This window comes from Biomphalaria glabrata, chromosome 10 (assembly GCF_947242115.1).
Source record: "Biomphalaria glabrata chromosome 10, xgBioGlab47.1, whole genome shotgun sequence".
Taxonomy (NCBI): domain Eukaryota; kingdom Metazoa; phylum Mollusca; class Gastropoda; family Planorbidae; genus Biomphalaria; species Biomphalaria glabrata.
This window is the reverse complement of record NC_074720.1, coordinates 3,744,784-3,759,033: the sequence shown is the minus strand read 5'-3', so window position 1 is coordinate 3,759,033 and position 14,250 is coordinate 3,744,784. Positions and strand designations below refer to the sequence as shown.

Genomic DNA, 14,250 nt, shown 5'->3' with positions numbered 1-14,250 from the left:
ATTTAAAAAATTAATTAATTTAGTTCGATAATCATTAAGGGGAATAAATCTTATTGTACTGATAAATATGGTTTGAAATGTACAGTTGTTTCCCTTATATAAGCTTCTTTTTTTTTTAAAGTATTATTTTATAATTAGCACATTTTGCTTATCATTTTAAAGTTTCTATGATTAAAGTGAACCTACTTTCCATAGATGTCATCCTCCTGAACAGCATCTTTGCCCAGCGTTGAGATCAGCATCAGGGAGGTGCAAGTCGACATGGCGCTCAAGGTCACGCTCCGTCTGCCTTTACCGTCTGCGAATAAAAACATTGATTTTTACGAAGGCTATGATGCGGTTAGCAAGGCAGATGTGTCACCTTTGTGTCAAAAAAAAATTGATACACTTCAATATTCCTAAATATATCTGATGTTCACATTATGAACATACTTCTAGACCTCATTTAAATACATTAAAAGCAATAATAAAGTAAATTAAAGTTAAAGTTTTGTATTCCAAACATAAATGCAGCGAGTCTAATAATGTTGGTTTGATGACAATGAACTGTCATGGCCATCTGGAAAACGGAGCCTTCTCTGTTCAATTTGTAGAGGCTTCCTTAATTATGTCGGAAAAATAAAAGTCATAGTAATAAGTTCTCTGGACACTCCAGCCTGTATTCAATGGTGCAGAAAGCAAGCTTCACCTACAGTTGGATAATACCTGAGTACACCATCCACATTAACCCCTTGTATTATGTGTGGTAGATATGTTGGACTTTAATTGTAACTAAAGGCATAGACCCTCATAAAGCCCAAGCATTGCGTATCTTGTCAGATGTAAGGCCAAGCATTGCGTATCTTGTCAGATGTAAGCCCAAGCATTGCGTATCTTGTCAGATGTAAGGCCAAGCATTGCCTATCTTGTCAGATGTAAGCCCGAGCATTGCGTATCTTGTCAGATGTAAGCCCGAGCATTGCGTATCTTGTCAGATGTAAGCCCGAGCATTGCGTATCTTGTCAGATGTAAGCCCGAGCATTGCGTATCTTGTCAGATGTAAGCCCGAGCATTGCGTATCTTGTCAGATGTAAGCCCGAGCATTGCGTATCTTGTCAGATGTAAGCCCGAGCATTGCGTATCTTGTCAGATGTAAGCCCGAGCATTGCGTATCTTGTCAGATGTAAGCCCGAGCATTGCGTATCTTGTCAGATGTAAGGCCAAGCATTGCGTATCTTGTCAGATGTAAGGCCAAGCATTGCCTATCTTGTCAGATGTAAGGCCAAGCATTGCGTATCTTGTCAGATGTAAGCCCAAGCATTGCGTATCTTGTCAGATGTAAGCCCGAGCATTGCGTATCTTGTCAGATGTAAGCCCGAGCATTGCGTATCTTGTCAGATGTAAGCCCGAGCATTGCGTATCTTGTCAGATGTAAGGCCAAGCATTGCGTATCTTGTCAGATGTAAGGCCAAGCATTGCATATCTTGTCAGATGTAAGGCCAAGCATTGCGTATCTTGTCAGATGTAAGGCCAAGCATTGCGTATCTTTTCAGATGTAAGCCCAAGCATTGCGTATCTTGTCAGATGTAAGCCCGAGCATTGCGTATCTTGTCAGATGTAAGCCCGAGCATTGCGTATCTTGTCAGATGTAAGGCCAAGCATTGCGTATCTTGTCAGATGTAAGCCCAAGCATTGCGTATCTTGTCAGATGTAAGGCCAAGCATTGCGTATCTTGTCAGATGTAAGGCCAAGCATTGCGTATCTTGTCAGATGTAAGGCCAAGCATTGCGTATCTTGTCAGATGTAAGGCCAAGCATTGCGTATCTTGTCAGATGTAAGGCCAAGCATTGCGTATCTTGTCAGATGTAAGGCCAAGCATTGCGTATCTTTTCAGATGTAAGCCCAAGCATTGCGTATCTTGTCAGATGTAAGCCCGAGCATTGCGTATCTTGTCAGATGTAAGCCCGAGCATTGCGTATCTTGTCAGATGTAAGGCCAAGCATTGCGTATCTTGTCAGATGTAAGCCCAAGCATTGCGTATCTTGTCAGATGTAAGGCCAAGCATTGCGTATCTTGTCAGATGTAAGGCCAAGCATTGCGTATCTTGTCAGATGTAAGGCCAAGCATTGCGTATCTTGTCAGATGTAAGCCCAAGCATTGCGTATCTTGTCAGATGTAAGGCCAAGCATTGCCTATCTTGTCAGATGTAAGCCCGAGCATTGCGTATCTTGTCAGATGTAAGCCCGAGCATTGCGTATCTTGTCAGATGTAAGCCCGAGCATTGCGTATCTTGTCAGATGTAAGCCCGAGCATTGCGTATCTTGTCAGATGTAAGCCCGAGCATTGCGTATCTTGTCAGATGTAAGCCCGAGCATTGCGTATCTTGTCAGATGTAAGCCCGAGCATTGCGTATCTTGTCAGATGTAAGCCCGAGCATTGCGTATCTTGTCAGATGTAAGGCCAAGCATTGCGTATCTTGTCAGATGTAAGGCCAAGCATTGCGTATCTTGTCAGATGTAAGCCCAAGCATTGCGTATCTTGTCAGATGTAAGCCCGAGCATTGCGTATCTTGTCAGATGTAAGCCCGAGCATTGCGTATCTTGTCAGATGTAAGCCCAAGCATTGCGTATCTTGTCAGATGTAAGCCCAAGCATTGCGTATCTTGTCAGATGCAAGCACATGTTGGATGTAGGAGGACCCCTATCGTGTCTGCTGCGGGATAATAGGACTGCCAAATGAACTTTGAACAATTTCTGAACAAATTTGACATTTCTTGCTGTGAGATCCTGAATCTTTTCTGTTTGTCTTGTGTGTTTTTGACAACGTCATCTTTGGGAAATAGTGAAAAAATCTTTGGCCAACGGTTAACGAGGGTGTCATGTGGCCAGAACACGCATTTTCAAAATATAGTCGTCAATTTTAACTCGAATGGATACACAATATATGGATATAGACTAAGCGATAAAATCCCAAGATTGTGCACATTAATAACACATTTACTAAATGCTAATATGTACAACTCTTAATGAGTGTTTTTGTACATAGCTGACAACACGAGAATCAATTTAAAAATTAAACCCATTAGTTAATTAAGTTTTGGTAATTAATTGTTTTGTTGGGTATCAGGAACAAGGGAAAGAAATTGTACTTGACTGAAGTGGTTGTATAAGCTAAATTAGTCTGAGGCTTAGTGAGCAAAACATCAAAAATGTGTTACATGTAGATAAAATCAAGCTATTGAAATAAGTATTGAAATTAAATGCAACAATCTTTCGTTTGAAAAGCATGATACATATTTAACTAAGGTACAAATCATAGATTAGTTTAAGGAATAATTACATTAATGGGATGTGAAAATTAAAGTCGCGACCTGATTCAATGAAATTTATTATCGTAGACCCCCGTGGACATCTCATAGACCCCCAATTTTTTAAAAATCTTTCGTAGACCCCTTGGAAGTCTTCGTAGACCCTTGGGGGTCTATATAGACCACTTTGGGAATCACTGAACTAAAGGATAATCAACCAAATATAAAAGTAAATACACACCAACACTTACACACTAACACATGCATGACCGCACCCACATACCAGATAGGTACTGAAACCATCAGATGTGATGGATTATTCAGAGCCACAAATATGGCATAAGAATAGCATTTCAAAAACTAATAAATAGCTAACCGGGACCAAAACTAAATACACAAATATATTTACATATTAATTAGTACATGCATAACCATACACACCTATTCTTTATACATATATAAACACAAATAAACACACATTTCTTTTCATCTACCCACCGGTATATGTTAGAATACTAAATATCACCAACCCTATTTCTGGAATACTGCTTAAGTATTGTACAACCATTCAAAAATTAAACTAAATAATTCTCTACCCTGACATTAATAATTATCCTAAATGTAAATTCCAAGTAATTAGAATCAAACATCTTATTATTATGTAAAGCTTTGAGCCTGCTAGTCCAAACAAGATTCCGATATTCAGAAACAATAATCAATTTGAAGTTCTAAATAATTTTATTTTTCAGTTTTGGCAGCTTGTTTAAAACAATAGACAAGTTAACATTCACATAGTTGCCACAGTTAGCTTCTAGCAAGTCTCTTACAGTATTTTTAACTTTAAGGAATAATGGACATTCCAAATATATATGCTTCTCGTTATCAGCATTTTAAGATGGCATAATTTACATTTATGGACATTTGCCCGTTTTGTAACTATAGGGGTCATCTCAAAGATATATCTATAGGTTATTGCTCTAGCTTTTGGTGTGATATGTTTGCTGTGTAGGTTTCTGAATGTGTCCTTGAATTCTGTCACCCCAAGAACTCTCCCCCACTTAATCTTATTCACATTAGCCCGTTTTGTAACTATAGGGGTCATCTCAAAGATATATCTATAGGTTATTGCTCTAACTTTTGGTGTGATATGTTTGCTGTGTAGGTTTCTGAATGTGTCCTTGAATTCTGTCACCCCAAGAACTCTCCCCCACTTAATCTTATTCACATTAGCCCGTTTTGTAACTATAGGGGTCATCTCAAAGATATATCTATAGGTTATTGCTCTAGCTTTTGGTGTGATATGTTTGCTGTGTAGGTTTCTGAATGTGTCCTTGAATTCTGTCACCCCAAGAACTCTCCCCCACTTAATCTTATTCACATTAGCCCGTTTTGTAACTATAGGGGTCATCTCAAAGATATATCTATAGGTTATTGCTCTAGCTTTTGGTGTGATATGTTTGCTGTGTAGGTTTCTGAATGTGTCCTTGAATTCTGTCACCCCAAGAACTCTCCCCCACTTAATCTTATTCACATTAGCCCGTTTTGTAACTATAGTCATCTCAAAGATATATCTATAGGTTATTGCTCTAGCTTTTGGTGGGATATGTTTGCTGTGTAGGTTTCTGAATGTGTCCTTGAATTCTGTCAGCCCAAGAACTCTCCCCCACTTAATCTTATTCAATAAGCTTTCTTGTAACAGCTTTTTAAGTGTTGTGTATGATTCTTTGGTTTTGTTGTGTATTAAATGTTCATTACCAGGTAAAATTCTTGAGATAGATCTGTAAAATGGATGAATGGCTGTACCAAAATAGTGAGGAGTATCATTATGTATTGGAAGAAGACTACTTAATCTTAAACCATAATAGTAAATTGTCAAAGGAAAGTTTGTTGGGTTTCTAACTACTTGACCTACAAATTTTAGCCTTAGCGAATGTATTTTTGTTTTAACATCTTGCAAGTTTTTCCTCCCATCCTCTTTGTTTTGAATGAGTGTAGTGTGCCTAATGCTCCTAATAATGTTATTAAATATAAAGCCTCTAATTAATTTGTTCAGCTTGTTTATGAATTTAGGAGTTGGCTCTGTAATGTTAGCTAAATAGACAATCTTTGGAATGACCAAACTATTTATCAATACAGCTCTCTATATATTAATAGGAAACCTCAGAATTTGCGCTATTCAATTTAAATTTGTCGTCATAGGAACTCTTGGGCCTTAGGCCTCTTTTCTTTGATTCTTTTTTGGGCTTTATATGCCTCTTTTATGGACCCTCTTGCCTCTTTTGTGGGCTTTTTTTTTTTTTTTTTGTAAGTTCTCATAATTCACAAGTATTAAATCATAAACAATTGAAAAGTGATTAACCTAAAAATATAATAATAGTAATAGAAATATTATTTTATAGCAAAGCCATACTACCTAACTATTGAAACCACCAGAGACAGAAAAATGATACAAGGACCCCCTACCCCAGAACAATCAGCACAACATCAAATATCCCTGACCTCTAACACCCCATTTCTGGAGTACTGCCTGAATATTGTACAAGCATATGTAAATAAAACTAGATAATTCTCTACCCTAAAATCAATAAAGTCTAAGTAATTAGGATCACACACTTTATTATTATGTAGAGCTTTGAGCCAGTTAGCCCAAACTAGATTTGATAATAAGTACTCTAAAATAATAAATAACTGTAAATCTTGTTATTACATATGCGATTCATTTTATGTTGCCTTTTGGGTGACAAACAGTTTGAATTTTATGTAATAATGAGAATTTACACTTTTTCATGTCTGTTTTTTTTTTTAAAGTAGATGCACAGACCTATATATATATATTATATCTAGACTGGACATGAAGAACTTTTAACACTACAAACAATGTCGTGAAAACTTTTTAAAAAGATGAAACAAGACATTGTTTTGTAAAGTAGTTATATAAAGTAAAGTTTTGTTTCATATTTGACCTTGAATGTGCTTCTAATTGGCTCCCGATTCACCTAAACTATGAAAAAAAAAAATGGATTCGTAGATCTAACTAAAATAACATTCAAGGTCAGGGACGAACAATCGTCAGGTCTGTCCAAAACTTATGCTAAAAAATGTCTCAGATTTTCAAATTCCATCATTAAAATTTTAATAAAAACTAAATTTAAAACAACGTTACTAAGATAGTTTGTGTGGAAACACAAACTCAGAATCGGCCCCCTAAGTGGTCCGTCCACTCAGGCAGTCAAAAATGCAGGTTTCAATATTTTCAGCTAGAATATGAGGAAGCTATAATCTAAAACCTATTAATAACCACGACCCTATCTACGACAATACAAAGAGAACACACGTGTACTGTGATAGTAAGTGTATGCATGTATTAAAGGCACATTCCTCGTCCCATATGCTAGGACAAATTTGTACAAATATTCCTTCTTCCCTAGTGCTATTAGAGCATGGAATGGGTTGCCTGAGCTAGCCAGGAAAACCAGTGACTTGGCAGAATTTAAGTCATTGGTTAATATGCATGACTAAATGCATGACGCGTACGACGTAATCATCTTTTTTTTTTGAAGTAACGTCTGTATTATATAAGATAAGATATGTGTTTTGCGTGGCTGGTAGTGCAGTGTGTGTGTGCCTGTGTATGAAATGACCAGTGGACCTTGAGTGTACATGGTTGAGTGAACAGCAGTGTGTCAGGACTGTGTGTAAAAGGAAGGCAGTTTTTTAGAGAACAAGTGGCTGGAGTAAAGAGCATAAATAGAGACTAATAAAATCATTGTGTTTATTGAAGCTCGTGATGTTTTAGTCTATTACATGTGCGTACACATATTGTTAGGCCGACTGACGACATGATTACGTCATACGGAGAGACGAGCGTACATTAATCATAGACTTACTTAGACTAAGACTTAGATCCTCCCGCGCCGTTCGGCACTGTCGTAAGCTGTCTTGGATTTTCCAGGCTAGTCCAGGATACCAGAGAGAAAAACACCCAAACCCTAAGCTAAACCAGCCCTCTTTCCGCCCTATGTCTGATGTGTATTTGCGTGATTTATAATGTGTGTCTATATTTGTTTCTTGAATGAATATGAAGTCTGGCTTGTATTTTCTTGATAGGTGTACAATGTATTTTTGCTTATTCCTAAGACTACGTATAGTTAATGTTTAATTTAAAATGTCTGTCATGACTGGGTGTAAAAGTAAATTTAACCAGTTCTAGTGGTTGGTTATGGGTGTTCCCCCCTTCATCTATAACCAGTGTGGGTGGAGTCTCGCCTAAAACTAATAGCGGCGTTTCCCTTATTGGACCGTTATAAACACGACACAAACACCAAAAGTAAATAACTGAATTAAACAAGAAACATAGCATATCAATTATTCTTCCATTTCGTAATACTGACGGATAATTCTGCCAGTAATGATTTATCCTAATTAAACTTGATTGTCCGTGACATCTACCAACTACTTACAAAGACAGGCTGTTATATCCTTCTCTTCAATCTCATTAGACCGACACAAGGCCACAAGAAGCTGAACATCTTTCTGCAATAAGAACAAGTTGTCTAAAGTAATCATTGAAATTTTTTTTGTTATTTGGTTTTAGAGGCATCAGAATTTTCAATTTCGAATACAAATAAGGTTGCTATTTGCCGGAAGTGAAAATGGATATAAGCCCCACTTCTTACAAAATACTTCTCAAATAACCTCTGACAACCAGTCCAACTCCTGGCCTGGTTCAGACACTGGATCCGGTGGAACTGTTATCTTTGACAGAAGAAAAGGCAAACATTAGCGACTGGCGCCTAAACCAGTAAGATTCGGGCAGGAGGGGCTAATTAGTCTTGGCTAGATACCCATTTAGGAAACTCTGAATCCAAAACTTCTGCTGCCTTGCAGCTCTACCCAAACATGAGAAAGGCTTCGGAAGTCAACCCTGAGGACAAATTATGAGTAGCTGACCCTTAGGCAGCTTGCAGCACAAAGTGATACACCCTGGAAGAACCTGCAACGCAGTTGATCCCAAGTGGACAACATCAGATGAGCTCATTGTCTGCGTGAAACTAATGCCCAAGCATTTCTATGAGGTGATGGAAGCCATAGTAACAAAATTACTAAACAACCTAAACACGAAATATGTAAATAATACAAAAACAAACAACAAAAATACCTCCTTTATAAAACTTTATAGAGCGATTCGTTTTTCAGCCATAAAGTAATGAATGTTACATAAAAAAAATTTAACCTTTTTTTCCCGCCAAAATCCTTCCACCCCCCCCCCTCTCCCCGTTAAGTAAAGTAAAGTTCCCCTTTCAGACATTGATCTATAGGGCAGATGATGTTAAAGTTATCTGTTTCTTTCGCCAACGGTTAACGAGAAAGGTGTCATGTGGCCAGCACAACGACTAACCGCCTTTACTGTCCACTTAGGGTTGGGTTGGCACAGGGGTGCCCTAAAAATAAAATAAAAAATTAAAAAAAAAAAAAAAAAAAAAATCAAAATATTAACTAAGATTCGAACCCAGGACCCCAGGTTCAGAATCCAAGCGCTTATCCACCTCAGCCACCGCCCCCCCCAAAAAAAAAAACAAAAAACTGGTCCAGACAAAGAAGTGTGAACTGCTTACCCTGACTTCTGACAAGAGAGTTTGAAGTTTGGCTGCTTTTAGTTCAGCCTTTTTCCTGGCTCTCTTCATGTTCATCATTTGGATATGGTGCTTGTGTTTCATGGTCATCAAGAAACCTGGCCAACGAGACATCCACTCAGTTTAAGAATGTGTGTCACGTAATAATATGTGTATATATATCTTTATGATAAACAACATGGTTATATTTAAAAGAGCACCTGGTTGGATGTGGCCTCGGAACGAGACAGCTGGAGGTCATTCACAAAGGCCTCGGGATAAACATTTGAGACCAAAAAAAAATCCGCTGCCGGGGACAGACGCAGACGACGAAAAGAAAATCTAAATCGACCACTTGCGGACAATGGTTATGGTTGCCCAAAATATGTAGGTCAACGCTGGGGCTGCGCAGCCACGGGAAATACTGCATCCCTCACTAATCTACGAACTCGAAGACAAGCCTTGTATATATATAAACATTTATTTATATAACGACAACAACAACAACAACAAAGACCCAGTAAGCTTTCAATAGAACAAACAAGAAAAAAAACATTAAGAATACTTTTTAAAAAAGACTATACAATTTCGCACCTCTCCACATTGAAAGAATCCTGAGGTAAAAAAAAATGTTCCTTTTATTTTTGAATCAAACATTCATTAGTTATTAAAGTAAAAAACAATCCTTCTATAAATTGTATAACAGAAGTATTTTTAAAGAGTATTTTTTAGTATATGTTTTAAATAAATAAAACAAAATTGGCTAAGATGTGCAAGTATTAAATTTCAAATAGAAGAACTCAAGGACCGAAATACGAGTTCAGAGTTCAGTAACTACCGAGATTTGTTTACTCACGATGCCATGGGCTACCCCCAATCAATATTCTGTACTGAATAGACATGATAATTGGTCTATAAATAATGGCAATGTCTTCGAGTCCGAAGATTAAGATTAGGTGCAGTATTTCACATGACTAAGTAAACCCAGTTTTGACCTGCATATTTTGCCACATCTCATGCAGACTAAACCGTTGTCCGACGGCGGTCTATCTTCTGCAGCTGTCTTCAGTAAAAGCTTTCATTTGGGCCTAACATTGTGTCCCGCAGCCTTTGTGACAGTTCTCTGACTCCTTCAGAGGCCATCTTCTGCCAGCTACTCTCCTCTATTCCAGTGAGGGCAAAATGGCGTCTGAGTTGAACTTTAGAGCGCTAACGGAGGGCACCTCTGTTACACCGCCATCCTCTAAGCTCGCCTCATGAAACGCTTTATATTTTTAAATCAATTTTTAGGATAAATACGATGTTTTATTGCAAGGATTAATTCAGTATTATAATGCAAGGATAAATACAGCATTACAATGTAAGGATAAGCACAAGGTTCCAATCCATGTAACAAAGACTAAAAGCACTCTTTGATTTTCTAGGTTTGCTGCTTTCTCTTCTCTGCATTAGATTCCGTTGAATGTTCATTTCTTTACCGATTCAAAGTCTGCCTACAATTTTTTTGTTATTGGAACCGCGGATAAATTGCAACATTCACTAGAATAAAAAATAATTACTCTTTCTTAAAACCATCTTAAGGAGTGTGTGTAAGCATTGGCTTAGGATTTCTGATGTAACTTTTAAGTTGGCTTGACACGAATACGTAAGTAGCGGTGAATTTCTGATGTAACTTTCAAGTTGGCTTGACGCTGACGAATACGTAAGTAGCTGTGGACGAGTGAAAGTTGGAGTCGAGAAGTGAGTTGATGGCAGCTTTTGAAACAAGTTGAAACACGTTCTATACCGTTGACCATCTTGTCAGTTCATATGTTTTTCTACTTACATCTAGTTTGAAATTGAAAGTGGTATACTATTAGGCAATAAGAAAGCAAGTTTAGGTGTTTTTTTTTTAAAACTATTTTCGAGCTTTGTGCAAGAGTTTTGTATCAAACAATTTCTACGAGTAAAATTGGTTTAGTTGGACGAGCTGTCTGGAGCAATAAGCAAAGAACAACCTCGAGACCATAGAGAACCGAATGACCCATACACCCAGACAAAATCATTGCCATAAACAAGACAGGGGGGGGGGGAGGATGTAACCCTTCTTAGTAGGAGAAAACCTCTAGCCAATAATGACTAGGGATGTATTCGATTCCTTAAATTACAATCGATTACTTTTATCCGACATTTTACTTATTTATTGAGATCGCCTTACGTACCACATCAGAATCGGCTTATCAGGGGCAGACATAGACCTAGTACACTCCAACATTTTTGGAGAAATTTCCATAGAATTGCTGGATCATAGACACATTCCGCCCTACGACTAGTCAGATTCCGCCCCCGATGTGACAGCTAAATAAAACGGACAGAAGAAGACAAAAAAGAAAAGTTTATTTGACAAAGATTTAAACCGAAGAATAGCCGCCATATTGCCTTAGCAGACGACATGTCATACATTATGAATCGGAAGGCAGTCAATTCGACGTCTGCTGTATAACGAATGGTGACAAATTGATAAGAGTATGAAGGGGTCGTGTCCTGAAATAACTTCAGTCCATTGGCCTGCGAAAAGTCCTCTAGTAGGTCATTTCTTCCATAAAAATGAAAGGTATTAAAATCAATCAATTCTTCCGATAGGATAATAAGAACTGAAAAAAAAAAGCTTTCAGTGTGGTAGGGTGATGAAATGTTGTCAAGATAGAGGATACACACTTTTTTTTTTATAAAACGAAAGAAGAGGTAATAGCGGAAACTGAAAAAGGTTAAGAGTTCACTGTTAAATTCTTTAGGTCAATATTTCACAAACTGTGTTCCACAAAATACTAGTGGTCATCGAGGCCTGAATAAATGCCACGAAATACTAGTGGTCATCGAGGCCTGAATAGGTGTCCCGAAATACTAGTGGACATCGAGGCCTGAATAAGTGTCCCGAAATACTAGTGGACATCGAGGCCTGAATAAGTGTCCCGAAATACTAGTGGACATCGAGGCCTGAATTAGTGTCCCGAAATACTAGTGGACATCGAGGCCTGAATAAATGCCAAGAAATACTAGTGGTCATCGAGGCCTGAATAAATGCAAAGAAATACTAGTGTCATCAAGGCCTGAATAAGTGTCACGAAATACTAGTGGACATCGAGGCCTGAATAGGTGTCCCGAAATACTAGTGGTCATCGAGGCCTGAATAAATGCCAAGAAATACTAGTGGTCATCGAGGCCTGAAAAAGTGTTACGAAATACTAGTGGTCATCGAGGCCTTAATAAGTGTCACGAAATACTAGTGGACATCGAGGCCTGAATAAGTGTCCCGAAATACTAGTGGTCATCGAGGCCTGAATAAGTGTCCCGAAATACTAGTGGACATCGAGGCCTGAATAAGTGTCCCGAAATACTAGTGGTCATCGAGGCCTGAATAAGTGTCCCGAAATACTAGTGGTCATCGAGGCCTGAATAAGTGTCCCGAAATACTAGTGGTCATCGAGGCCTGAATAAGTGTCCCGAAATACTAGTGGTCATCGAGGCCTGAATAGGTGTTCCACAAAACAATAGTGTTCCTTGAGACCTGAATAGGTGTAAATTGTATCAATTAGATTGGATCATTCATGTAATTACATTTGTAATAGATCTAGACCAGTGTTTCCCAAACATTTGACTAAAGTGTACCCTTTTATTATTTTTGAAACGCTGAGTACCCCTCGCCCCTGTATCTATAACAGGGGTTCTCAACCTGTGGGTCGCGACCCCCTCGGGGGTCGATTGACGATTAGCCAGGGGTCGCCTAAGACCATCGAAAATATGGATTGTTATTGTCTATTCTTCTATTGCTGTGTGGGTGGGGGTCGCGGCAGAGTGGGGGTTTATAATAAGGGGTCGCCGAGCAAAAAAGTTAAGAACCGCTGATCTATAAGAAGAATGAACATAATAAATGGGTATTTAAAAATAAAATCAGCATGGTTAATGAGGTGCAACGCGCACCCCCTCCAAAGTCTTCCCTTAGCCCTGGGAGTACGCGTACCCCACTATGGGAAACACTGATCTAGACTAACAATAATAATGTGTGTATGTATAATCTATTTTTACAAAAGAGCGAATCACCGGAAGTGAGTTAGTTATATGATTCTAGTTGTCAAAAGTAGAGAGTGCAATGTGTGAATTGCCGAAATGATGATTAAAAGTTTATGTGTTTGATCGGGTGTTACTTGTTTATTTCTAAATACAGCTAAACCAGGGACACCTAGACGTATCGAGACTTAAGGAAGTTTCTAGTCAGTTATTGGTAGAAATATAAACGTATGTATTTTGTCGATTTGTATTTAGCGAAATTTCATGTTTTTAGATTATCAATGCGCTATCTGGATCTAGGTGAATATTACCATGCATAAATGCATTAAAAGAAACAATGTACCGAACTTGATCTCGAGGGCTCAATCCAATGTTATGTACCGGTAACAGGAAATAATTTGTGCAAAATTTAAACTTGATCCGAGATGATGTGTGGTAGAAATAACGTGTACAAACTTTTTATCAGGCAGGCTAAAGGAGTGAGTTGATATAAGCTTTTTGTAACAATACCTATGAAACCAACACATAGCAACGATTTAGTGATACTGCTCAACAAATGGACAACATACTTACTGTTGACTATTCGCACCACTCGCCAGGGAAGCAGCAGGACTAGAATGGTTGTCGCGTCTTTGCCCGTCTCGTACCATCGGCTGTCCAGGAAAACAAAGTCCAGCGCAAACGATGAGACCACAATGAATGCATCGAAGACCTGCGAACAGAGCAGAAAACATTATCAATTAAAGCGAGAGACCGATCTTTTCTTATGAATTACAGATGTCCCTTCAAAACTACCACTTTCAAAACTAAACCTATCAAGGGCCAGATTAAAACTGTTGATGTGTGTTTTATATAGGTTGCACCACTCGGTGATTGGGAGTAACATCCCTTGTAACTGTTGTTGTCAACCAAGATGGCGTAAGATTAAACAGCTGATTTGGTGTCTATACTATAGCTTATACCTAGAGTTTTGTTATTATTCATTCATGTTAATCAACAAAAACTACCACAGGCCACATTATAGCATGACACGGGCCACATTATAGCATGACACGGGCCACATCAAAATAAGCCACGAGCTAAATCAAAACTTGTCACGGGCCGCATCAATGGTCTGTATTTTCTTAGGGCTGAATGACATTGCGACACTTTTACAGATGATTAAACCGCACGCCACGGGAACCCATGTGTTAATCTAATCACACACTATTTGTGCGTTTAGCAACTAAAACATTGTTGTGAAACTCTGAATAGAAAGTGTCCATCTCCCGACAAGAAAATTACGCACCAAAGCACGCAAACAAT

The 14,250-nt window shown here is 38.3% G+C and overlaps 1 protein-coding gene across 4 annotated transcripts in view; it reads right to left on the bottom strand.

The window, feature by feature from the left end:
* Positions 1 to 14,250, bottom strand: part of LOC106052984 (uncharacterized) — a 181,471-nt gene that overhangs the window by 9,581 nt on the left and 157,640 nt on the right. For all 4 annotated transcript variants that reach the window (XM_056044205.1, XM_056044208.1, XM_056044207.1 and 1 more), the window contains exons 7-10: positions 13,519 to 13,657; positions 8,902 to 9,017; positions 7,747 to 7,819; positions 187 to 298 (exon numbers count right to left, since the gene is read on the bottom strand). In XM_056044205.1, the coding sequence (XP_055900180.1) occupies positions 187 to 298; positions 7,747 to 7,819; positions 8,902 to 9,017; positions 13,519 to 13,657 (440 nt within the window). The remainder of the gene's footprint in view (positions 1 to 186; positions 299 to 7,746; positions 7,820 to 8,901; positions 9,018 to 13,518; positions 13,658 to 14,250) is intronic.